Source organism: Neomonachus schauinslandi, chromosome 4 (assembly GCF_002201575.2).
Source record: "Neomonachus schauinslandi chromosome 4, ASM220157v2, whole genome shotgun sequence".
NCBI classification, from domain to species: Eukaryota; Metazoa; Chordata; class Mammalia; order Carnivora; family Phocidae; genus Neomonachus; species Neomonachus schauinslandi.
This window is the reverse complement of record NC_058406.1, coordinates 85,323,769-85,349,955: the sequence shown is the minus strand read 5'-3', so window position 1 is coordinate 85,349,955 and position 26,187 is coordinate 85,323,769. Positions and strand designations below refer to the sequence as shown.

The 26,187-nt window shown below is 35.9% G+C and overlaps 1 protein-coding gene and 1 pseudogene across 1 annotated transcript in view; both read left to right on the top strand.

Moving 5' to 3' along the window:
• Positions 1-13,350, top strand: part of COL11A1 (collagen type XI alpha 1 chain) — a 206,989-nt gene extending 193,639 nt beyond the window's left edge. The window contains exons 60-68 of the mRNA XM_021690257.1: positions 735-842; positions 1,339-1,392; positions 1,499-1,534; positions 1,627-1,680; positions 3,141-3,390; positions 6,857-6,969; positions 8,394-8,462; positions 10,828-11,061; positions 12,289-13,350. Coding sequence (XP_021545932.1) covers positions 735-842; positions 1,339-1,392; positions 1,499-1,534; positions 1,627-1,680; positions 3,141-3,390; positions 6,857-6,969; positions 8,394-8,462; positions 10,828-11,061; positions 12,289-12,435 — 1,065 coding nt within the window. The 3' untranslated portion in view covers positions 12,436-13,350. The remainder of the gene's footprint in view (positions 1-734; positions 843-1,338; positions 1,393-1,498; positions 1,535-1,626; positions 1,681-3,140; positions 3,391-6,856; positions 6,970-8,393; positions 8,463-10,827; positions 11,062-12,288) is intronic.
• Positions 9,632-9,783, top strand: LOC123324611 (annotated as a pseudogene).
• Positions 13,351-26,187: the final 12,837 nt, after the last annotated feature.

Genomic DNA, 26,187 nt, shown 5'->3' with positions numbered 1-26,187 from the left:
AGAAAATATACAAAGTCATAGTGAAAAATATATCAGAATTCAGTGTTATATTTTTTCAATGTCCCCTTGTAGGAACCATAGGGAGAAAGCATATGGTTATACTAAAATAACCCTTCAGAAAATAAACAGATGGAATAACAAATTGCCCATTTTTATGTTTTTAAACATGAAAATAAAAAATTTAAACTAGAATACCTTTGAAATAGTAATTTGATCTTCCAGAATGTATGCTGAGTTGCAACAAATAATTAAAGAAAATAAGCCTTTTTAGAATACCATTAATGTTTTTTGGATTATTTTTAAATCTCCAAATGTCTCTAAAGTACTTCTGAAGAGTAGAAATCATTTCATATAAAATATGATACTTATTAAAATAATGACTTTTCAGTTGTTTATTTCATCAATATTACATACGGCCATTATTGGTCTCTTAGTTGAGGGGATTCATTTTAAGTAAATGAAACACCGAAGATGGTATTTTTAGAACACATTTCGTTCCCTAATAATCCTTCCCACCAATAAAAGTCTCACTTAATGTAAGCAGTAAATGATCCTGTTAGGTAAGAGAAAAGCAGTTTCTTAATACTACATATCCTTCAGAAAGGGTTAAAGTTTTTATCATTTTTTTTTACTTTTATGTTTCATAAATTTAGTGTGCAGTTATTTTATGACCATAATTTAATAGATGGTTGTAATTTCCATATTGTTAAATTTCTTTTCTCTGCCTTCTAAAGGGACATCCTGGTTTAATCGGCCTGATTGGTCCTCCAGGAGAACAAGGTGAAAAGGGTGACAGAGGACTCCCTGGAACTCAAGGATCTCCAGGAGCAAAGGGGGATGGAGTGAGTAAAGATATAAATTATTCTCCTACTCCTTTCCAGTCATACACCCCCCCACACACCCCCCCACACACACCTGAGCACATTCCATTAAACATGACCAAGGAGGTGACTTAGGCCATCTTTAATCTCTTTAAGTCAATGATGTTTTCAAAAAGAAATTTACTTAACCTTAAAGTAATAAATTAAAAATACGACAAGCTAGAAATCATAAAAATTACAGTTCAGTAGTTAATTACACAAAAATTTATCGAATCCCCAAAACATACAAATCATTATTCTGAAGGCTGCTTTATATCTATAAAGATACAGACATTGAAGCAAATGGGGAAAAAAAAAACAGATTATCTTGCTAAAATTATTTCTTAGATTCACAATGGAAAGTTTTAGGTTATTCTTACATATTTTGCATAATCAAAAGTTTGCAGTGTGTTTTGTTCTGCAAAACATGGCATAAAATAGCTGAGCAAAACTCTAATTTGGATGGTTCTCTCTATAGGGAATTCCAGGTCCTGCTGGTCCCATAGGTCCACCTGGTCCTCCAGGCTTACCAGTAAGTGCAAGACAAAAGAATTTTATAAAATAAACTTATAAATATACCAAGGAGTCATGAATTCTCCAGATTTTTATCTGCACTTTTGCCTTTGCCTTTTTTCTAGGGCCCTCAAGGACCAAAGGGTACCAAAGGCTCTGCTGTAAGTACTTTTGCCTTTGGATTTTCATTTTTCAGGGAAGTCCACTCAAATGCCTTGTTCCCCATTCATCTTGTTCCTTTTTTTTAAAACAGGGACCTGCCGGCCAGAAGGGTGACAGTGGTCTTCCAGGGCCTCCTGGGCCTCCGGTAAGTGCAGAATAACAAGACTGATATGCTGACATTTAGCATCCTGAGACTGCCAGTGATTTCTCTGAATTTGTAAGAAGGATGAAAAAAAAAAAAAGACATTCTGTCAAAGTGCTGATTTCTCTAGGAAATAGCACTATATTAGTTACATAATCAGGTCCCCATGCCAAGATTTTTCTTTTAATTGAATATAAGGATCCATTAACTATGTATTATGATAGTCTTGTTTTTGTTTTTCAAGAAAATTATATACTTTTTTATGTCACGTTTTTATGAAAGCAGTTGATTGTATGCCACAAAGATACATACATGTCTGACCACACTAGGAATAAAGACGAAAGTTTAGATACTTGGCATTTGTTTTCCTGCTATATATAATGATCACCATAAAAGCAATAATGATTTGTAACATTTGTTAATGCTGACATTTTCCAGGCTTCACATAACTACTAAGTGTTAGATCCACTTTGCTAGGGCTGCCGTAACAGGCACCACAAACAAGGTGGCTTAAATAATAGAAATGTATTATCTAACAGTTCTAGAGGCCACAAGTCCTAGATCACACTATGGGGAGCATCGGTTCCTTCTGAGAACTGTGGAGCTGAAGGTCTGTTCCATAGCCCTCTCCTTGGCTCCTAGATGGCTGTCTTCTCCTATCTTTTCCGATCATCTTCTGTCTATGTGTGTCTTTGCACCCAAATTTCCTCTTTTTATAAGGATACCAGTCATATTGGAACAGGATCCACCCTGATGCCCTTATATTTACTTAACTAATTATATCTAGAGCAACCCCATTTCAAAATGAGGTCTTATTCTAAGGTACGGGCGCTTAGGACTTCTGCATATGAGTTTTTGTGGGACACGATCCATACCAACATGGATTTAACTATTTGGTATAGTTTTACTCTTGCCACATATGCAAATTCAAGTCTGGCTGCATTTTTTTAAGCTTTTTAATTTATGCAGTTTTAAGCTATATTTGAAATAAGTTAATGTGTATTTTTCAAAGTTTAGTGTTTCATAATATAAATTATTATCAAGCACAATAGACAACTCATTAAGTAGCATAAGAACCCTAAAATGGTGTTTTAATCTTCAGAGACTAAAATCAAGTTGCAAAGATAAGACACATAAATGAGGACTAATTAATAAATAAGAAGGTAATGCACATATGTCCACACAAATCTGTGCTACATTACTTATGTAGAAAAAGGTCCAGAAATCATCCGATTTGTGTGTCTACCTCAGTATCCCTACTAGATTCTTTTTAAAAGAACTTAGAGTTTACACATCGATATTTATATATGTATATGTGTATATAGTAGCAATTAGAGAAAACTAGGAAAAACATTGGAAACCTAAACCAACTGTAAATTCTTATAACAACGACATAACCAGTAATAATTATGCAGAATATTTTAGCTTCAGAAGCAATTACATGCACATTATCTCTTTCACAGGGTCCACCTGGTGAAGTCATTCAGCCTTTACCAATCTTGTCACCCAAAAAAACAAGAAGACATGCTGAAAACATGCAAGCAGATGCAGGTGATAATATTCTTGATTACTCGGATGGAATGGAGGAAATATTTGGTTCCCTCAATTCCCTGAAACAAGACATCGAACATATGAAATTTCCAATGGGTACTCAGACTAACCCAGCCCGAACTTGCAAAGACCTGCAACTCAGCCATCCTGACTTCCCAGATGGTATGTTAATAATACATGACACAGCAAATGTACTGAACCTCTCAGTTATGACGGTGCATTGTCAGCTCATTAATTCTAGTTAAATGTTTAATATAGAACCTAAATAAAACTAAAGCAAATGATTATTCATTCCAATCTTGTAGACAGAAAAGGTCATTTACACTGTGCAATTCAAGATCTCTTCAGAGAATCCTTGCCTGTTACATAAGGTTTCATTAAATTATGACAAGATCATTTTTGGATGATTATAGATAACATAAATGCATTTTCCCTGTACTATCATAGAAAGGGTTTTGTGTGTGCACGCATGTGCACATTAGCATATAATTATTTATATCCCATAACCTAACTTATTTTACATTGATATGAGTAAAGTTAACATGAGTAATAGCACAACTGAATCATACTTGACCTATCAGTTTAGCAATGATTTGGTGAACAGAATATTTAAGAATTCGGATATCTTGGGGCAAAACTTTATGTCATTGATCCACAAATAATCAGAACTGTGAACAATTTATTTGTAATGATAATCAGGATAATTTAATATATCTACCATTTAACATAAACGTTTACATATCCATCCTGAGAAGGCAACAGTTTCAAGTATCCTGAGTTAGTTAATAAACTCACATAATTACTAAACTAACAAGCGGCAGATCTTTATGTGATCTTAAGTCTCCCACTTGATGTGGAAATATTTTGTCACTCTTTTTACCATTGGGACAATATTATTTTGCTCTGTCAATTATATAAGAATGCTATAACTGAGATCTAAATAACTCAGTACAGAGAGAAAAGTTCAATGTGATTCAGAAACAGCCACCACCATAAAGGAAGAATGTCATAAAATCGTTTTACCTTAATCAAGCATAGCCTGTTAAAACTAAAACACAGGTAGCTATTAAGGGTTCCATACAGACTGATATCCAAGGTCTTCAAATTTATGATATGTGTATTTGAAAAAAATATGTTTAGTTCGGTAGTGATGCAGTGATTTATAAGAATGATTCAGACTTCCGGTCTAGCTAAGATAATCATACATTATTGAAATTCAAATGTGAAGGATTACAACATGTGCTGAGTTATAAAACAACATATGATTAATTAGAACCCGAGCAGTCAGGAAAATTTTTGTATATTTTGGAAATGGAAAGTTCACTGTGGGCTACAGTTCCCTATGGTTTCCATATAATAACTAGCATTATTAATTCTTCAGTGTGTTAATTAATTGCAATTAAATATTAATTAATTAATTTAGCAGTGCCAGGCACTGTTCTTCAGACAGAGATTCATAGATGCGCAGAAGGAATAGTGCCCTTGAGCTACTATTCTCAAAATATGGAGACAGAAAAATCCTAAGTATTAATAATAACATATTATGACAGATACTGTGGAAAAAATGAGTATTTATATAAGTAAGAGATGATTCAATTTTGGATAAATAGGACGTTAATATTTAAGGAGGTGACATTTAAGCTGAAACCTTTCAAGAGGTAGCCAATCATGCAAAGAATCAAAAGGGTATTCCGGGCAGAGGATATGGGTCTCTTGAAAGCTTTGAAGAAGACAAGATCTTGGTGTCTTCAAGGAACCGAAAGGTCTCTGTGGCTGAACGATAGTGAGCAAAGTGGAAAATGACTTAAGTGATTTGGAAGAAAGCAAAGTAGAATCAAAGGAAGCTGGTTAAGGAGCTGTTGGATTAATCTAGGCAAAAAATTGTGGTGACTTGATTTAGGGATCTGATAGTAAATATAGGAGATGAATAAATTAGAGATAAATTGTACATGGTATCCATAGTATACTGAATTTATTGAACAAAGGTGTCTTAGTAATTAAGTTATTATTATGTTATTTGAAGAAAATTAATGACAATATTAACTGAATAAATCAAGATAAAAAATACCACAGAATTTCTAAAAACCATAATATATACCATTAAGAGTGGTTATCCTGGTTGGTAAAATCCTGGATGATTTTTAACTTTATTTTATGTATTTTTTTTTCTGAGGATTTCAGTTGGTTCCAGATGTGAATCTATAAATGGTGCAATCAGAAAAAATGTAAATGTTTTTGTTAAATAAATATTTCAAGTGATCTGACATATAGTAGAAGCTAATTGACTATTAGAGTACTTTCCCTGTTTATATACAGTAGTAGTAAAAGATAAAGCAGATTGGTATTGGATTTTTTTTAAGATTTTATTTATTTATTTTTAAGAGAGAGAGAGAGATCACAAGTAGGTAGAGCATCAGGCAGAGGGAGAGGGAGAAGCAGGCTCCCCAGGACCCTGGGATCATGATCTGAGCTGAAGGCAGACACTTAACTGACTGAGCCACCCAGGTGCCCTTGGTATTGGATTTTTTTTTTTTTAAGATTTTATTTATTTATTTGACAGAGAGAGAGAGACAGCGAGAGAAGGAACACAAGCAGGGGGAGTGGGAGTGGGAGAAGCAGGCTTCCCGCTGAGAGGGAGCCCGATGCAGTGCTCAATCCCAGGACCCTGGGATCATGACCTGAGCCCAGGGCAGACGCTTAACGACTGAGCCACCCAGGCACCCCTCGTATTGGATTTTTAAGAGTCCTAGTACTAAGTTAAGCAGTCAGAGATTTCAGAATGTTAAAATTTAATAATCAGTAGATTCACATAATTCGAGCTAATATTTAAAATGAAGTGGCAGCATAGAAAATGGTAGGAGGGAAGCAAAGTGTCATTACATGTAAATCAATGCTGTCTCTCAATAGCTGTTAGCAACAAAAACCATATTGTCAATTATTTTAAAATAATTTTGTTATTCCCCCTCTTACCATCGTTACTCATCTAGCACAAAATTAATGGTCACAGTCATTCACATGATAAAATTTGTTCTGCACCATTTAGATAATGACATTAATAGCAAACTACATTTAAATATATAAAATAGACCTTCTTTTTAAGATATGAGTACATTTACTACAAGAAGTTGATGCTATAAAGTAATGCAAAAGTATGATCCCTGAGGCTAAGTAGATACTATCACCTCCATTGTTACAGATGAATAAACCAAGGAAAATATAGTGATTATTATACTCAGACGATTTAAGTAGTAAATAATACATATGAGATTTAGGGTTAAGTTTATCTGATTCCAATATACATGCAACTTATTACAATGGATAAATTGAATGTTAATATTTGAGGAGGTGACATTTAAGCTGAAACCTAAAAGTAACAGACATGCTAGGAACCAGAGTGTTCCGGGCAGAGTGTATGGGCAAAGCTTTGATGCAGACAAGACAAAGGGTCACTCTTTAACTATTCAAACGCAAACCCCAATATGACCAAAAGCATAAAAGTGATTCTTGTAGGAAAAGATCCATCAGTATTAATTTTTCTTTATTTCTCTTTCCAATAAAATTTGATATTTAATGCAATCCATTTTTATATAAATGTATTTGTATATGACATATTTTTTCCTACTTCTAGGTGAATATTGGATTGATCCTAACCAAGGATGCTCAGGAGATTCCTTCAAAGTTTACTGTAATTTCACATCTGGTGGTGAGACTTGCATTTATCCAGACAAAAAATCTGAGGGAGTAAGTACCAATCTGTTTTGGTGGTGACTGTTGACAGTTCTTGCCATGTTTTTGCAATATTGAACTAAACAGGAAAATTATACTGTCATATTTTCATTTATCTGCTTTTCTTACAGGATAATTAGAGCATTTCATTTGCATAAACATGAATAAGACACCAACGTGATGCACAGAGTTAACAAATACTTCTCTCCTTTATCTTTTACACAGATGTATTCTTTATGCACCTGCTTGTGCTCTAAAATTCTATGGCTTTTCCATGACACAGCACAGCTGATTCTCAAATTTTAGTGCATGTATAGTATTCTTCATTCCAATTACCACATGATAGAACTCACAGCTGTATATGTTCAAAATACACAATTTATAATCTTTTACATAAAATAAGAGCATTGTCTGCCTTTGCGTGCTTTTTAAATGTTTAGTCTCTTCAAAAACATTTCTTGATTTTCACCCAGCAGTATCAATATATTTGAGTTCTATCTTTAAAGCTATAAAGACAAATGACTAATACAGGGAAAGATTTCTCACTAGCATAATTATATTCTCCAGTTTCTGGTGATAAATGTTGCCTTTGTTTGTAATCTTTTAATAAATCACATCCTTCTTAGTAAATGGTGTGGGCATACAGAGGCACAGAAAGTCTTTAAGGCAGCTAAAGTCTTTTAGGTGTGGCTAGTCTCTTTAGCAGAGAAGTTAAGTTTGTGAGAAAAGGGTGGGCAGTAGGGGCAGGAGACAGAGCAACTTCTGTTTCCCATCAAACGTGGCCAGTGGCGAAGCATAATAAAATTCCTGTAGCCCCAAACAAATGAGGGCACATGGAAAATGCCTCCCCTTACACTGATAACTCAAATTCCCTACAGTGAAGTCTTAGATACCCTTATATTTTGCTGATGTTTACAAAGCAAAATGATAAATGCAGATCTATTAAAAATTCTAAACATTCTTCCCAGAAGATGATTAGGCTTGCTTCCTGCCAATGACTTTTCCATAGCATGGCACCCTTAGTTACTGGCTGACTGCTTTCAGGATGCTTCCCTTCACTATAGAATACTGATGGTACTTGCCTTGATGGCTGATTCCAACTGATATTATGAGAGGTTCTTTTGCAAGGGGTTTTGCCTAAGAGTCCCACCAGTGTCCCCTATAGCTCTTATTATGCCATTGGCAAGTTATTCTCCCCGACCCACCCTTCTTTTTGAGCAATTAAAGAAAACAGAAAGAAAATGACTCAGTCTTCACTAAGTGGGAATTCACAGGATCTCTCTCAAATTTTTCTCTTTATCTCATTTTCTGTAGTTCAGGATAGACTGTTTTAAAACTTCTTTGGCATCTTAGTCTTACTGAAAATTACTGATACGTACGTAAACAATACTGCTCCTAACTTTTACCTACTTTCTAATTTTCCTGTTCCTTTGCAACAGGTAAGAATATCATCATGGCCAAAGGAGAAACCAGGAAGCTGGTTTAGTGAATTTAAGAGAGGAAAACTGGTATGTTATTACCTCAACATGAAATGGTTTGTCTTACACTTCATAAATGAAGCTCAAATTATATATCTCTAGACCCGGACTGTGAAAGTCTAAATTATACTATCCTGGATTCCATGTGTTCTCTGGCTTGCTCCATCTATATCTCTTAGACCACTGTGGTATTTTAGAAAAGTCTAAATGTTTTGTATCAAAATACATGGAAATATGCTGAACTTACCAAAATAATGTGATCAGATAAAGTATGAATTCCACTAAGTACCTGATAGACATCATAAAAATAGATTGTTAGAAATGTCAGGTATAGAGGATACATAAATTATTTTTTGTTCTCTATTTCAATAAAAACTTTTGGAATGTGAAATGTTTTTTCTGATTGCTACATGTAGATATAAAGTGAACTGACTGACCTGACCTTTTATTTGGATTAGAGCACAAGTTCACTTAGATATTTTCATACAATGACCAGTTCATTATTAATAATTTGTTGTAGGTATTTTAAGATTTGTGCCAAAACTAAATTTATATTATAAAAGCTGTTTAAAAATACATGTGTGTTTAAAATATTAATAAGAATGTATTTTAAATGAAAGTTTCTCACTTATCCAGGTAATTATTCAATTTTTAATGTTCTTTAAAAAGCTGTTATTTTCCAACGATGGCTGTTTTATAGTTATCATCCTATGGGAACCTACACAAATTAATTAACAATTTTAGTGAAGTTCTCCAGTTCCCATAATTCTTCAGTGCAGTCTTCAAGTTACATTAGATATCCATGGGACATCTTACCAGTGTAGAAGTTAAAAATACATACACAGAACGGTGTGTGTGGTATTATTTTTTGTTGTTTTGGTTTGTTTTCCTTCGTGTGCATTTCCCAAGTGGCCTTTTTTTCTTCAACCAAACAAGGTTCCTCACTATCTAAGCTATTAATCAGTAAGGATTAAGTAAATTCAACAATAAGGAAGAAAGTCATAGATAACTGCCTCTACATCAGGTAAATCTATAGTCTAGGTAAATTTCCTACTCCGTTTTTAAAAAAATCTAGGTTTATATGTTTCAGCTGACCCCAGTATTACAATTATACCCAATAAAACAATTTATGAATTTAATAAAGAGTTTTAGTAATTTTCAATTATCTTCCTGCTCTAAATACAAAATAAGTATTTACTAGCTTTGCACAGTGGCAATATCATAGCCAATGAGGTTTATCCAAGGCGCGATTATTGCTAATTGAAAACTTTTCACAAAATAAGTATTTACTGACTCAACAAATATTCACTTGTGTCACCTGGGGCATTATGTTTGGTGACACAGTGGTGAGTAAGTACATCATCTAAGAATAAACAAACAGGCAGGTCTGTGCAGTAAATAGAAGACCAAACACCTTAGAAAACTATGGCCCCAAAATAAAAACTGCAGGAACATGTTTAAAATTTTGGGCCAAGTGGATATACTATGAAATTTTCTAAAGAAGTAGGTGAGATTAAAAAAAAACATTAAGGGGTGCCTGGGTGGCTCAATCGGTTAAATGAGGACTCTTCCTTTCAGCTCAGGTCAAGATCTCAGGGTCCAGAGATCTAGCTACCTTGTGCTCTGTGCTCAGCAGAGGTGGGAGTCTGCTGGAGATTATTTCTCCCTCCCTCCCCTTCCCCCTCTGCTCCTACCCCAATCACGTGCACTCTCTCTAAGAAAAAAAATTAAAATAGGTAACCTTTGCATTGCACCAAGATTCCTCAGTACCCATTGCTTCACTATTTTTTTTTTAAAGATTTGATTTATTTATTTGACATAGAGAGGGAATACAAGCAGGGGGAGTGGGAGAGGGAGAAGCAGGCTTCCTGCCTAGCAGGGAATCCTACGTGGGGCTCGATCCCAGGATCATGGGATCATCACCTGAGCCAAAGGCAGATGTTTAACGACTGAACCACCCAGGCGCCCCTGTTTCACTATTTAAAAAGATACAGAAACATAATGAAAGATACTTCATAATCTATAATTTAAATTTATTTAAATCATTAATTTAAAAAGATACACAAATAAAATGAAAGATCTCTTGGAAACAAAAGCACTTTTTTGGAAATTTTTAATGGGTAGGACAATGAAGCATAAAAATAAAGTGATTTTTTTCAAAGATAAGTAGTGCTTACAGTAACTCGGGTGGGCGTACAATAGCGATTTCATAAAATCCCATCTCTGGGTCTTCTGACCCTCTGTGCCCACTTTCTTTCCCTAAGTGAAAATGTGCCTATGGATTCATCCATGTGCTTCTGGGATCACAGTTCACTGTCAACAGTGATTTTTATCCTTTTATAACATGAAAGAGTAAAAGAATCTTTACGTGTCTTTTTTATTCTTTTATTCCCAGCTTTCCTATTTAGATGTTGAAGGAAATTCCATTAATATGGTGCAAATGACATTCCTGAAACTGCTGACTGCCTCCGCCCGGCAAAACTTCACCTACACCTGTCATCAGTCAGCCGCCTGGTACGATGTGTCAGCAGGAAGTTACGACAAGGCACTTCGGTTCCTGGGATCAAATGATGAGGAGATGTCCTATGACAACAACCCTTACATCAAAGCACTGTATGATGGCTGCGCAGTAAGTATCCTGGCTTTTGCCTTCTTTCTCAGGGTGAGAGGCAGTGGGTGACCACCTCAGTCTGGCCCTAAGCCAGGTTGCTCTCGTGGAAGGGATGGCAACTGTTATTAAGATCTGATGCTTAACACTGGCACTAAAATACAGTATCTTAGAAGCCATGGATATTCACACACAGGCACACACACCCACGCACACACACACACTCATGCACACACATACACACGCACTCTGAAACATACATATAGACACATATTCTAAAAGCCATAACAGAAGGTAATCTTAGATCACATGCTATTTCTATGGACTTATTCCTGATACTGGAATACTATTGTAGCTAGTTATTCTTGAAATGAAAAAAATAAATCAAAAACTTTATTTCATTTGTCTCCTTCATCCATGATTCTAAAATGACAGATAAAGGAATCAACATTATACCACTTATACCATAGAGAAGTCTTACCCTTGTGTTTTGTTTGTAAGGAGCTTGTCTGTTGGTTCTGTATTATACAAGTTTAGGCAGTTATTATCATTTTTTGTTATTTCTATTCTCTGGAACTATCCTTTTCACACAAATGGGAATTCTATTTAAGAAAATGACCCAGAGAGCACACTAAAAAAAGTCATTGTTGTAGCTGATGACTGAAGAACTCACAGTTACAAAGAAATAGGCCCATGCCTTCAAGAAGTGAGTAGGGTACCCACAGATCAAAGAAGAGAAAATAAAACATATTAAAAGTAGCAAGTGTTTGGATTTCCCAATAGTTATGTACTGATAATCATTCACAAAATTAATATATAGCAGCAGAAATGCTTTGACTTTTGACCTTGTGCACTATAATTTCTATACTGTATCTTAAGAAACCTTGAATATTTATGTAGTATGATTACAATGGTAAGAATACATTATTATGAAGGAGCCCGACCCAATTTTAGCATCAGTTTTCATATTAAACTGTATTTATCAATTCAATAAGATTCTCTTCAACTGTGCAATGTATCCAAATATTATAGTTGGGTAATAACAGCTAAATATTAAGCATAATATTTAAATTTAAAACTACATATGACATCAGTGATGACAAGAGTTAATTGCACGTGATAATGGCAAATTTGTTTCTTACTCTCTTCTTTCATACCTCCTCACCTCCACTCAGAGGCTTAAGAAAAAAATAACATATAAAACTATGAAATGATTGTGTAACTTTGTATTTCTGTTCAATTTTACAGTCCAGAAAAGGCTATGAAAAAACTGTGATTGAAATCAATACACCGAAAATTGATCAAGTACCTATCGTTGATGTAATGATCAATGACTTTGGTGATCAGAATCAGAAGTTTGGATTTGAAGTTGGTCCTGTTTGTTTCCTTGGCTAAGATTAGGACAAAGAACATATGAAATCAACAGAAAAAAATACCTTGGTGCCACCAACCCATTTTATGCCACATGCAAGTTTTTGAATAAGGATGGTATATAGAAAACAACTTGCTACATATATATGTACTGATTAGAAATACCGATGCCCTTGCAGGGGCAGAATCTTTACATGACAAAAGCTTCGAAAATCATAAAAATACAGGATAGTGTGGCTGAGATGGAAACAGGCCTTATTCTTGATTCCCAATTTTCATCTCTCCTTTTCCTATTTGGATTTCTTTGGTGCTGTAGAAAAAAGAAGAGAACAATATATATTCATAAAAGATATGGTGCTCATTCCCATCCATCAAGGATGTGCTAAAACAGTGTGTTTAATAAATTGTAATTATTTTATGTACAGTTCTATACTGTTATCTATGTGTCCATTTCCAAAACTTGCACGTGTCTCTAAATTCCATCTGACTCTAATTTTATGAGAATTGCAGAACTATGATGGCAATAAATATATGTATTATGAAAAAATAAAGTTGAATTTCTGATGACTCTAATTCCCTCTCTTTGATTAATAATAAAATGCCTTTGTATATATTGATGTTGAAGAGTTCAATTATTTGATGTCGCCAACAAATTTCTCAGAGGGGCAAAAACCTAGAAGACTCTCGGAAGCACACTTGGATCAACTCTCCTCTACTGACAGTAACTTTGCTGAATTTCAGCCAAAAATATCATGCATTTTGATGCTTTATTCAATGCTATACCTCAGCCTTTTTCTTTTCAGAGTCCAGGATTTCCCAGAATCCTTGTGTATATGGAAAATAAGTAAGTTTATATTTTTGGACAGGAAAATGTGTATGAGAATCTATTTAACAAACGGATGTCTCCATCAAGCAAACAATCAGATGTACAATTCTTTTACTACCTTATCTCATCTCATTGTTTTCAGTGTGCTTCAGTCATGCAGATTAATATTAAAAGATGGGAACTAAGCAATTATTTATGAATTTGTTCAATGTTATAATTTTTAATCGACCAACTTCTTGAATTTGATTCCAAGTTGCTTATTATAATAATCTTCAAATATTATTTTACCTGCACCTGCCCAAAAAATACTATTTCTTTTCTTTCAAAATAATATCATACATTATTTGACTTGCCTAATTCTTAAACAGCATATGGGTGGATTGTTACTAACAGTGCTTGTTTTAAAAGTCATACTTATTAAAGCAATCAAAACATTTTTTTTTTCCACTAAGGTATTTTCTTCCAGGTAGCTTGCTATAGCAGTAAAATTTTAAAGTTACAAATTGAACTTTGTATCTATTTTAAGTAATATATGTAAGACTTGAAAATAAATGTTTTATTTCTTATATGAAGTGTTAAATTAATTGATACCAGATTTCACTGGAACATTTTCAACTGATAATTTATCACAAAAGAGCATACCTGTAATACTGGAATTAAAACGTGAACACTTGTCATTCAGAAGTTCTTTTATTTTTGAAATCAAGTTTGTAAATGTCCTTTCAAGAAGGGCGATATGAATCGTATAAATAAACTCAAGTCTTGTCTACCTGGATTGGTCATTCTCTTTCTTAAATAGGTTCCAAATTACTCTCTATTGCAGAAAAGGCTTTTGATTCTGTTTCTTGACCATCCAGATTAGAATCGTTTATACTTTTGGAAAAGAATATTTTCCTTCAGAGATAAGTTGTTTAAATTCTCCACATGTCTAAAATAAAAACACCACATGGTAATACTCTATTTACAAAATTAAGGTAGGCTATACTTAAAATTTCAGAAAGATATTTTTCATAATTAAACATTTTGCAAAGTCTCAAACATATGTTCACAATTTCAGCACTAGAAATATTTCCAGAACTTTTACATAGTCTCTAAATTATACATAAAGTAATATTTTTTATCAAGAGAAATTCCATACGTCAGCCAATTTAATGAATATATAGCAATAAGAGAGAATATTTTGCATATTGACCTGCCCTGGGGAAGCTGTATTATTTGCCCATTTAAACAAAACAGTCTCAAATTTGGCACTCAATAGAATTAATGAATAAATAACTGAACTGCCCATCCTTTTTTATTCCTTGCACATATGGATATGGTCTTCTTTATTGCTTTGGATTTTTTTCTCTCCCTTATACCTGATTTAATCTGAACAAAAAGAAGCTCAGTGGAAAAGAAAAAGCATATTATATGACATTCCAGTCTTGGCCCAAGCATGTATAAACTCTGGAGAATAATGTTGATCCTGGATAGATCCTGGCATGGGTGGATCCTGGGCCTGATGCACACAAAATTTGGCTTTACTCTTAAAAAAAAAATACAAAATTACAAATACAAAAAAATTACAGAATTTATAATTTTAAATGAATGAAGGTCTTACAACAAATTATTAATTATAAAAAACGGACCCATATCAAAAGTATCAGACAATCGGGAAAAAAAATCAATGTTTTCATTAATTCTCTGAAGTACGTTTGTAATACTTTTATTCTATGTGTTTGTTTATTTTTGGCTTCAATCTCTGAGTGCCTCTTCATATGAGAATTTTATAATTTAATTTCTAGTAGAAAGAATAAGTTTTTCTAACATGTTCTTATCAACATTATGTTGACAAGAAACATAATCGCTTAGAACTGTTTCTTTCAATTTCACTTCTTGTTATTGGTAAGTATTTTAAAATTTTTGGGTTATTTTAAATTTAGGAAAAGCTCTATACATTTATTTCATATATGTACTATATATTTGTGAGAATTTTTCACAGGCTAGCTTCTGATTTCTGTACATTTTATACCTTGTTTTCTTTCCACTACCAATAGATTTCAGGCTCTGGGCACCGTAAGACAGATGCATGCCATGATACAAACTCTGTCTTCCTACTTTTTATGTTATAACACAGTGGGTGATAGGATTATTCCATAAAGCCATTCCTACACTAGGATTACTGGCAATAAGTGTACATAAATATGAACTGTGAGCCATATAATTATACCTCACCATGTAAACCTAGCCTATAAATCCTGAATAAATGAGTCCTTAATTGGAATTCCTCCTTGCTGCCTCTTTCCACACCATTCAACACAAGAAAAAAATGCCAAAGAGAAGTTGGAGTGGAAAGATAATATTTTTAACAGATCATAGTGAAAGGATCTTACTTGGGCAAATTTTACCAATTGCATGACTATGAGAACGTATTTCTAGCAGATCTCTCAAGGGCTTAGATGGTGTCCATGAAAGACAACGATCCTGAAGCTTAGTCCTCTATGCTGAGTAATTGTGACATAAGTGAATTAATGAAGGGCTTAGCACACTGATACACACCAAGAGCTAAATAAATAGTTGCTACTGCTCTGGATTTCCCACTGCTACTATAATCACCCTAGCATAAGTTCCTTTCTAAATCATAGCTAAGAACACGTGTGCTATTTACTTATAAAGATTTAATTTTAAAAATGTAAAACATTATACAAATTGCATGATCACAGAAGTCCAAAGTAGCAAATAGGATCCCATAAAATCCAAGCTTTACAAATGGGTCAGAAACGATACAAAACAGGAGGAGCTGCATAAGCCATGTAAATACCCAGGAACGGCACACCCATCAGACACAGCTTGTCAAATCCTCTTTTCCCAGCATGTGTTTTGCTCTCCTGAAGGATGAGTTGAGTAGGCTTTAGAGTCTCTCAAATTTTACCCATTGCTAGGCCTCTATAGATGGAATGGTCATATAACTAATAATTCTTCATGCAGCTGCCCCTCAGAGATCCAGAGATGACAGGATTATTTACAACTGAAAATCTTGCAGAAGTGTATCCTGCTAGAAGCATTCCATGCTCAGAATTAATACATAGCAACACTTGCAGGATCCCCATTTACCTTCTAGCTAGTAAATCCATAGTCAATATTTATAAAGAGATTGGTCAGGATCAAAGCAGAGGTAGAAAAGAGTTACAGAACCACTGTTAATGCTTTCTTTCTAAAAATATAAATTGAGGGGCACCTGGGTGGGTCAGTCGGTGAAGCATCTGCCTTTGGCTCAGGTCATGATCCCGGGGTCCTGGGATGGAGCCCCGCGTTGGGCTTCCAGCTGAGCGGGGAGTCTACTTCTCCCTCTCCCTCTGCCTCTCCCACCCTGCTCATGCTCTCTCTCTCAAATGAATAAATAAAACCTTTTAAAAAAAAGTAAATTGAAATAACATCAGAAATGTTTTATGTAACAACTAAGACTTATTTTATAATAACCTAATGATGGTATTTCTACCTAAAATACTATGTATATGAAGTTACACAAAAAACACTGAGGAATACATTCCTATTTTTAAATTACCTATATATGTCTATGAAGAAATAAAGAAGTAGGCCTTTTTTTTTCCATAATGGAAAGATTTTGAAGAGCAAACCATATGTCCTAGTAGCAGATCTTATTCTAGGGACAACCTAGGGCACGAAGTAAGCTGAGTCTTCAAGCTTGATTCACCATCACCTTAGGGTCTCAGGTATAAATAAAATGTCTGCCTGCTATTTTTCATTTCACTCATTTCACTGAGGGAAATGAGTAGGTCCAAGGCAAAAAGACACTTTCTCCTGAAGCAACATACACTTCTGTGCCCACCCTATGTGAGATGACCAGAGTAAATTAAGTGAAACGTCCTCTAAGAAAGAGATGGATTTGCAGGTCCCTCAGACCAACATGGTGGAAAGGTCTGTGTAACCAATTCTTTAATGACACGAGTTTTGGCATCTTATCTATTTCAGGAAAATGAAATTACTGAGTGAAAATAATCATAGCTAATATTCTATAAAGTAAAATGTAATTTAAAAACCCTGAATTGTATTTTTATGTAAGTAAAATTTATTAGCTATATAGAAACAAAGTTTGCATACTAGATAAATTATTACCTAGTTATTTCCACATAACTGTATAGATTTTTACCTCACTACTGAGAAAAATAAGAGTGGAAAAAGAAAACCAGTGATAACAACAATAAACCCTAAATGTATTAACTATTTAACTAAAAGTAGAAAATAGATATGACTAGGTAAGTTAATATTTTATTTTAGATTTTTGGTGAAAGAGTTGAAAATCTTACCAGATTTTTTTTCTCTGTGCAGGGGCCTCCCCTCCCCAAACTTCCAGACCCTACCACCCCCACTTTGGCCCTTCAATCCCCAACCCAGGAATAGAGTGGGAGAGGGAAGGGGGAACATGACAGGGTAGGAGGGAGGTAGCCAAGTAGGGGTAGAGGGGTAGAATTTGTAAGTAGATATTTTCTAAAGATAGAGTCAAGTGGTTTTGAACCATGAAATACTGATATCAGAAATCTTGAGTCATTTAATTATCAATTAATCGATGAACAAGTATATAATTTAGCATCATGATGAAGACAGGTCTCTATCAAAGATATATATATATATATATATATACCAACTTTACAAAAGAATAATGTCATAAAGTGTCTGCACTATATCCTTATTTATAGTTTAATAAGAGAAAGAAAACCATCACATCTAAAAGAACAGTTTATTATCAAGGTTCTGACTATAAAGAGATGTTTGGAGAACTTGAAGGAACAATAAATGTTGGTTTGTAAGTGTGCTTCATGAGAAAGATGGTAGGTCCACAAAATGTCTGTAGAGTCTGGATGTGTGTGTCTGAGGGAGAAAAGGAAGACCACTTTATGGAGGAAACCCAGGAGAGAATTCCAGAAGCATATGTGAGTGTGGAACATGAAGAGAACAAGGAGTCTGATACAGCCCCAATGGTGTGGTGTAACGTCAAGTCCTATATTTTGGGTTGGGTTATAATGGCTTGAAAATCATACAAAAGAGTCCGGATATTATGCAGTAGGTTATAAAGAAGGAATGCTGGTTGTTGAGTAAGGCAAAGTCATAATGAAAGTAATGTTGAGAATGACTATTTTGGCAGTTTCTCAGAACTGCCTAGTGGGCATCTTATGTGGATGGATCTATAAGTTGGGTCGGATGATAGGGACCCAGTGCCATAAGGCTGTTGATGAAATTTAAGTGAGCAATAATAAGGATTTGGATTACAGTAATAACACCTGCATGACTTAAAAGGAAGGACCAGTATAAAATAATCAGAAAGAAGAAATTACTATATTTTATCATTTAAAAATATTCTACAGCCATTTACTGGATACATCTTAAAATAAGCTATACTTGCCTAGCCTTTAAGAACATAAGTCATAAAATCAGAGAAAAGTTATATTTACTAAAATCTGAAGAGCTAATGGGTCCCAGGGAAACAAATGACATCTGGCACAGCGCTATCAATTGGCTTTCTATCTCCTATCGTATCTCATATAGTATTGCAGAATACATATGAAAACAACTTGTTATTGCTTAAACAATACATGGTTACATCACTACGGGCAAGCACCTGTCTCCTACATAAATAAAAGTTTATGTACATTATCAACCACAGAAAACATACATTTACAGAGAAATCAACTGCTAAAACTTATTATATAGTTGTGTCTTCTGATGTTGAAATTTTCATAAGTAAAAATTGGGACGTAAAGAATAAGCAAATATATGGAAATAATTATATATAATTTATATGAAAAATATTATCTAGCTGTAAAAAGATCATGGCATTGTAGGCACACAATATATATTTAAACATGTAAATAGACAAATGAAGAAATCATATCTGTATGTCCTCTGTTGCCTGACCTTTAAGATGGAACTTTTTTTTAAAGATTTTATTTATTTATTTGAGAAAGAGAGAGAGAGCATGAGAGGAGGGAGGGTCAGAGGGAGAGGAACAAGGAGACTCCCCACTGAGCAGGAAGCCCGATATGGGGCTTGATCCCAGGACCCTGAACCCTGGACCTCGATCCCAGGACCTGAGCTGAAGGCAGACCCTTCATCAACTGAGCCACCCAGGCGCCCCCATTTCTAAATTAAAAAAAAAAAAATCGAAGAGCCTAGAAAGCATCAACTTTGATAGATGGTTTTTCCTACATTGGAGGTAAATGGAGCTTCTGCTCTTTCTGTGTTTCTTCTTTTAACCATCACATATTGGGAACAAGTTGCACAGATACCCTGGTCCTGTCATCAGCAAAAGGCATGGCAATTAGTTATTTTCACATGAAATTCTCATTTGTAACAAAAAGGAAAGATGAATCATAGACACCAAAATTAAAAACAGAAGATCTTCAGGCTAATTCTAGTGACTTCATTCAAATAGAGCATGTGGAGGCAGGCTCGGTGCTAGGTTAATATGTACCCTGGCATCTGTTACTAAGGATGTAAGGCTTCTCAGCAAGAATCCTTCACAGTGATGCAAATCTGTATCTGTCATATGCATCGTCATCTGAAACACTAGGCTTCCTGATATCTCCACGTTGTTGCCACCATTAAGCAACACGTCTGTTAAACAAAAGTGAAGCTGATATACAGATGTAGACCTTCAAAGAATCCCAGGAACTGAAGAATCAAAGGGAAACAAAGAAGACATCATTTCTTCTTTATCTGTTCTTCTTCACTCACTAATTTTTACCTAAGTGTAATGTTTTCTCTTATATATTTTTTTTAAGATTTGTATTTATTTATTTGAGAGAGAGCATGAGCGGTGGGGGGGCAGGGTGGAGGCACAGAGGGACGGGAGGGAGAAGCAAACTCCCCACTGAGCAGGGTTCCAACGCAGGGCTGGGCTCCATCCCAGGACCCTGGGATCATGACCTGAGCTTTTGCAGACGTTAACCGACTGAACCACCCAGGCGCCCCTAATGTCTTCTCTTTTAATGAATGCTTTGTCTGAGAAGAGTTCTTTATGAGCAAATTAACATTTTCTAAGGAAATTTGATGAAGGAAAGTTTACATTATACACATTAACATAGACCTATGTAAAATAAAATTAACTAATCATCTGATGAGAGATGTTTTTAAATAACCCAAGATTGCCATTCTTCTGTCCTCGACAAATATATTCATGACCATTAAGCTATCAAATATTCAAAATTTTATCTTCACTTCTTGTCAGAACAAAGAATAAGTCATGTCTTCATTGTTGTTATCTATGGGGGTGTGCTTCCCATGCTTGTCTTGAAAGATCCCTCCCTCCTAGGATGGCACATCCTTTGAAATGAGGATGCAGATTAGATTAGAAGACGGGTATAAAGAAGCACTATGAGTTTGGCAGCTGGACAGCAGAACTGTTTCATCTGGCTCTATCTTTGTACATGCTCTGGGACTGGAGCATGTGGAAATCTTACAAACTGAAAGACCTAAGGTTTCTTATGCAACCTCTTAGCTGTTGCCATAACAAAAAGTCAAGCTTCTCTCTCAAGAAGCAGGATATCTTTGGTGTTTATATTTTAAACCCATCATCCCCACCAAAGACTTTATTTTTGTGAAATGTTTAACAGTGGCCATATATTTGATAGAGTTTACCATTTTTAGAACCCCAAAATGACTAGGTTTATCTTGACAAACTGTTGAAAGAAATAGCTTAAGGAAAGTTCTCATTTGAGCCACAGAAAATCACTTTAGAACTATGTTTAAAGGAAATGGCAAAAGTTTATCTAAGTACTCGGCAGAAAGTCAAATAAAATTCCTTAATTCTTCCCTCTCATTGTTTTTTTTAATTCACAAACCTGGCCAGTTTTCTCCTCAAAATGTTTTTCATGACTCCCTTACCTACACAACTATTACCAGTATCCTAGTCTGAGCTCCTTCTTAGATCCGTTCCCTAAATTTTACTCTTTATTCTAATTGCCCATCTCTACTTATTAAGTATTTATTATTACTCATGAGTCTATAGGTTAGATGGGAGGAGTTTCTGGCCTGCTAGATCTGGCTAGGTTGATCTTGTTTGCTTGTGGTCATGCATGTGTCTGTAGGCAACTAAATGGTCTTCTGAGGGCTAGTGATCAAAAATGACCTTGTCTGTGGTAGGCTTCCTTCACATGATATCTTATCCTCTAGCAGACTCTACTAGCAGGCTTCTTCACAGGTGATCACAAGGGAGAGATAGAGACAGAGGGACAGAGAGAGACAGAGAGAGAGAGAGAAAGAAAACACAACCATTAATTTGAGGCCAGGGTCAAAACTTCTATGGTATCAGTTGGGCCACATTCCATTAGTGAAAGTAAATCACAGACCAGCATATTCATTGCAAAGAGAAAATAGTCTTTACCTCCTAATGGGAGGACCTGCACAATTACATAAGAAAGTTCATGAATGTGGGAAGGAGTACAAGATTGTGAAGATTTCTGCATCCTACCACAATCACTGTCAATCTACTGCTCAAAAACTTTCAGTGACTTCCTATTTCATAACTGATCAATTGCAAACTCTGCTCCCAAGATTTCAAATACACTACGTGCTTCCTTTTAGCCTAAACTTCATTTCCCACCTAACTTAACCTTCTTTTCTATTTTTCTTCAACATGCTTTCTCCATCTGCGCCAGCTCATCTAGTCACTGTGACATGAATATGTCTTGCACTTTTAATCACTCATACTTCTGTGCTCTCACCCCTTCCTCCTACCTTATATGCTATTTTCCATCTCTTATACTTCTCTAAATTCTATTTTATTAAAGTCCAGCTTTTTGTTTTTACTGTTTGTTGTTATCAGAGTCTCAGATGTTTCCTGATTACTCCAGTGCACATTGCTATTTTTATTTATTTTTTATTTTTGAATTCCTAGAACATACACATACTTTCCACACAATTTTAGCCCCAGTTACATAGTTCTTTGTATCATACACTTCTTCTTAATGAGTGTTGGTTTGGTCTGCCCCACAGGAGTATGAAATGCATATTCCTTAGAGTCTGTTATGGGTTGAATCGTGTCCTCCAAAAATTCATACCCGGGACTCCTGACTCCCAGTTCGTTAGAATGTGATCCTATTTGAGATAAGGTCTTTACAGAGGTAATCAAGTTGTGAAATGAAGCTATTAGGGTGGGCCTTAATCTAATATCACCGTTGCCCTTATAAAAAGGAGAAACTTGGACACAGAGATGACAAATACAGAGGAAAGACAATGTGAAAGAGACACAGAGGAGAAGACAGCCCTGTATCTACAAGCCAAGGTGGGAGGCCTGGAACAGATCCTTCCCTCATAGCTATCAGAAGGAACCACCCCACCTGGATTTTGGACTTCTCTTCTGTTATTTATACTACTTGGTTGGTGGCACTTTGTTAAAACAGGCTTAGTAAACTAAAATGAGTTATTAAATAAATAGCCTGTCTGATTAATCTAATGAAATGCTCGTAAGTATAAACTATTAGTTCTATGTTCTTCGACAAGAGACACTTTGACTGAATTCCTAGGACCTTAACATTTCTGAATCACACATTCACAATACACAAAACAAGGGATTTTGTTTTCAGAGTGCATCATCTAATATTAAACTTTTGATTGTTAAACTAAATTCTCTACCTTATATTTTAGAGATGAGAAGAAACACATATACATGGAAAGAGTAATGATGACCAACAAGTATGCATTGGGAAAGTAAAGTGGGCTGTTTTACTCTGTGCAACTATAAAATAATAACAGAATCTGAATGTTTTTAAGCTGTATGAAATTAAAAATTGAATATGAATAAGGTTATATGAACGTGGAATAGATTCGGCTGAGACATACACTACTTCTTTCTTCTCATGGGGATACAGGAAATGAGACTGACATAACCTCTTGCCTTTGAGACCTTAAAGGATGCCATATATTATCAAAATTAAATATTGATAATATTGATAATAATAATAATGGGTAATTAATTTTGTGATAGGCAAAATGTAGGGAGGAGAGGTCATCTGTGGCAGGGGTTCTAACCCTGATTAGGAACCCAGGAAAGTATCTGTGAGTAAATGAGACCCGAAGAATGTATAGAAATTGCCCGTCTCAATGACAGTGACAGAAAGTGTGTTAACTAAAGGAAATTATATCATGAATCTGGGCAAAAAAGAAAAATCTTGGAAGACCAAAACACTTGAGCATTATTCTTTTTCTTTTGGAGTATGGTTGAACTGATTTCTGTTTCTTTCTCCTTTTCCCACACCATCCAGTTCTCCCGTGTGGTTCTACAACTTTCTGTGAGACGGCCGCACCTCACGCAGGCTGCTGCCCAGCCTGGACCCACCCACTAGAAACGCGGACTAAAATAGTAAGACAAGCCTCAGAGACTTGCTGGAACTTCTGCAGTGAGGAGAAACACGGGTCTGACCACCCAAACTGAAAATCCAACCCAGTACTTCAGAGATAAAACGATACCAAAAATAGGAACAAGCAATCATCAAGAGAACGATTGAAAGCACCTGCTGATGATTTCGTCTCAGAGCCTAACTCAGGCAGAAGAAAATTCAATAGTGTTCAATGAAGTACATAAAGTATCGAGGAAAATAAAATCCTGGTGCCTAAGAGAACAATAGTATTGATGTCTGCCGGCTCCGTGACAGCTGCGCAGAGGAGGCTGCAGAGCTGTGTACCAGCTTGCGGCGTCATAAACTATTCAATATGGACAGACTCATCCCCAGGACAGAGCGATCTTGGCAGTTAACCCGTGTCCTGTCCTTGGGAGGAGCCCTGCTCTACTGCCCCCAGTCCACTGGGCAGTGATTCTTTGAGCCGGGGGGATGGGGGGTGGGGGGGCTGTTTGGCAGACGGAGCTCAAAAAGGACCTACGCCAGGATCCCACCATAAGCAGGACTTAAATTGGCCTGATCTCCAGAGGTAGCTAAGGGATATTAACAGGAGCCACCAGGAGAACAATTCGAAGACTAACTAACCCCTAGTACCCCTGGGAGAAATCATTAAAGCGATCATGGTAGAAGTCCTTAACTGGGGGCCAAAGAGCCAAATCTGGCCTTGAGACCTGTGTTGTTGTTTGGCCTGAATAACACTGGCTCACACCCATCCTTTTTAATTTTTTTAAAATTTGTTGCTAACCTTTAGAAACTGGAATTTCTGTATGCTCTTGAAAATGTAGAGGATCTGACAAAATGTGCCTAAGTATCAACTGTGTCTTTTCGATGGGGGCACACATTCTCTGATTTGCTAGGATACTACATTGTTTTGCTTCTATCTCATTCGCTTCGTGTGGGCTGGCCCTCCTAGACATTTGAGTCCTAAACCTACTACCGATAATTTGAACAAGAAGAGGCAAAACAGGATGGAGATTAGGAAATATTGACCAGAGAGGGACTTCATTGTCCAGACAAGAAGCAAAGGCCTAACACAGTTATATTAATTAATTCAGGAGAAATTGGAAAGTTTACTCAGATATCAAGGAAAGGGAATCAGATCTCATGAGAGGTAAGACATAAGGCAAGGAGATAAAATGGGCTATACTGTGGGATGATCTATACTCTTTCAACCAGAATGAAGGCATCCAAGAACCTAGAAAGAACCTATCAAAGTAAAAGGCTCTGCATTAGTCAGCTCCAGCTATCCCACCAGAATACCATAGACTGTGTGACTTAAACAACTGAAATTTATTTTCTCACAGCTCTGGAGGCAGGAAGTCTAAGATCAGGTTGCCATCTTGGTTGGTTTCTGGTGAGGGCCTTCTTTCTGGCTTGCTGCCTTCTCACTGGGCCCTTACATGCTGAAGCTCTCAGGTGTTTCTCTTTTTGAAAATATTTTAATTATTTATTTGAGAGAGAGAGAGCGTGCATGAGAGGGAGACAGAAAGATAGAAGCACGAGCAGTGAGGAGGGGTAGAGGGATGGGGAGAAGCCGACTCTCCGCTGAGCAGGGAGCCCAATGCTGGGCTCCATCCCAGGACCCCAGAATCATGAGCGGAGTGGAAGGCAGACACTTAAGGGATGGAGCCACCCAGGCGCCCTCTGGTGTCTCTTCTTATTAGGGCAGTAACCCTATCATGAGGGCCCAATCTTCATGACCTCAGCACTCCTTAGTTGCCTCTCAAATGTTCCATTCCCAAATATATATTGGGGGGTTGAGACTTCAACATATGAATTTAGAGAGTGGGCCATTCAGTTGATAATAGTCTCCATCAAAGCTACCCTTACAAAGTTATCTTCTCCTGCTTGACCCCACACGATAATGGCATTATAATGAAAACTGTATTAGGGTTCTCTAGAGGAATAGAACCAGAAGAACCATTGGCATAAGTTTTAGTCCAAGTCCAAAGGTTTGAGAAGCATGAGTTTAGGTGGTCTTAAGTCCTACTCCAAGGCCAAGAGATCAGTGTTTCAGCTCATGCAGTCAGGCAAAGAGAAAGAATTCTTCCTTCCCTGCTTTCTTGTTCTATTCAGACCCTCAACAGATCGAATGAAGTCAATCCACATTGCGGAAGTCAATCTGCTTTCCTCAGTCTACTGCCTATTCAAATACTAATCTCTTCCAGAAATATCCTCACAGATACACCCAGAAATAATGCTTAACCAGATATCTGGGCACCCGTGATCTAGTCAAACTGACATATAAAATTAAGCATTATAAAAACCTATTTTGCAAATGAAGTGGTCAGTAATTTAAGATTGGGCCATCCCTAGTTTATTTACCTCTGCATTAAGTATCTGAAGAAGACTTTGGAGAGTTTCTGCCAGAGACAAAGAACAATATCATGAAGGAGAAAATATGACTTTCACACATAAGGGGTAACCTGAGTGTCTGTCCTTCAGAGGGTTTTGTGAGACTGCTGAATGGCTGTTACTCTTTCAGACTCAGATAAAATCAGTATAAATTAAAAAAATCACTGCTGTTTATAAAGAAACTTAAGAAATCTAAAACTC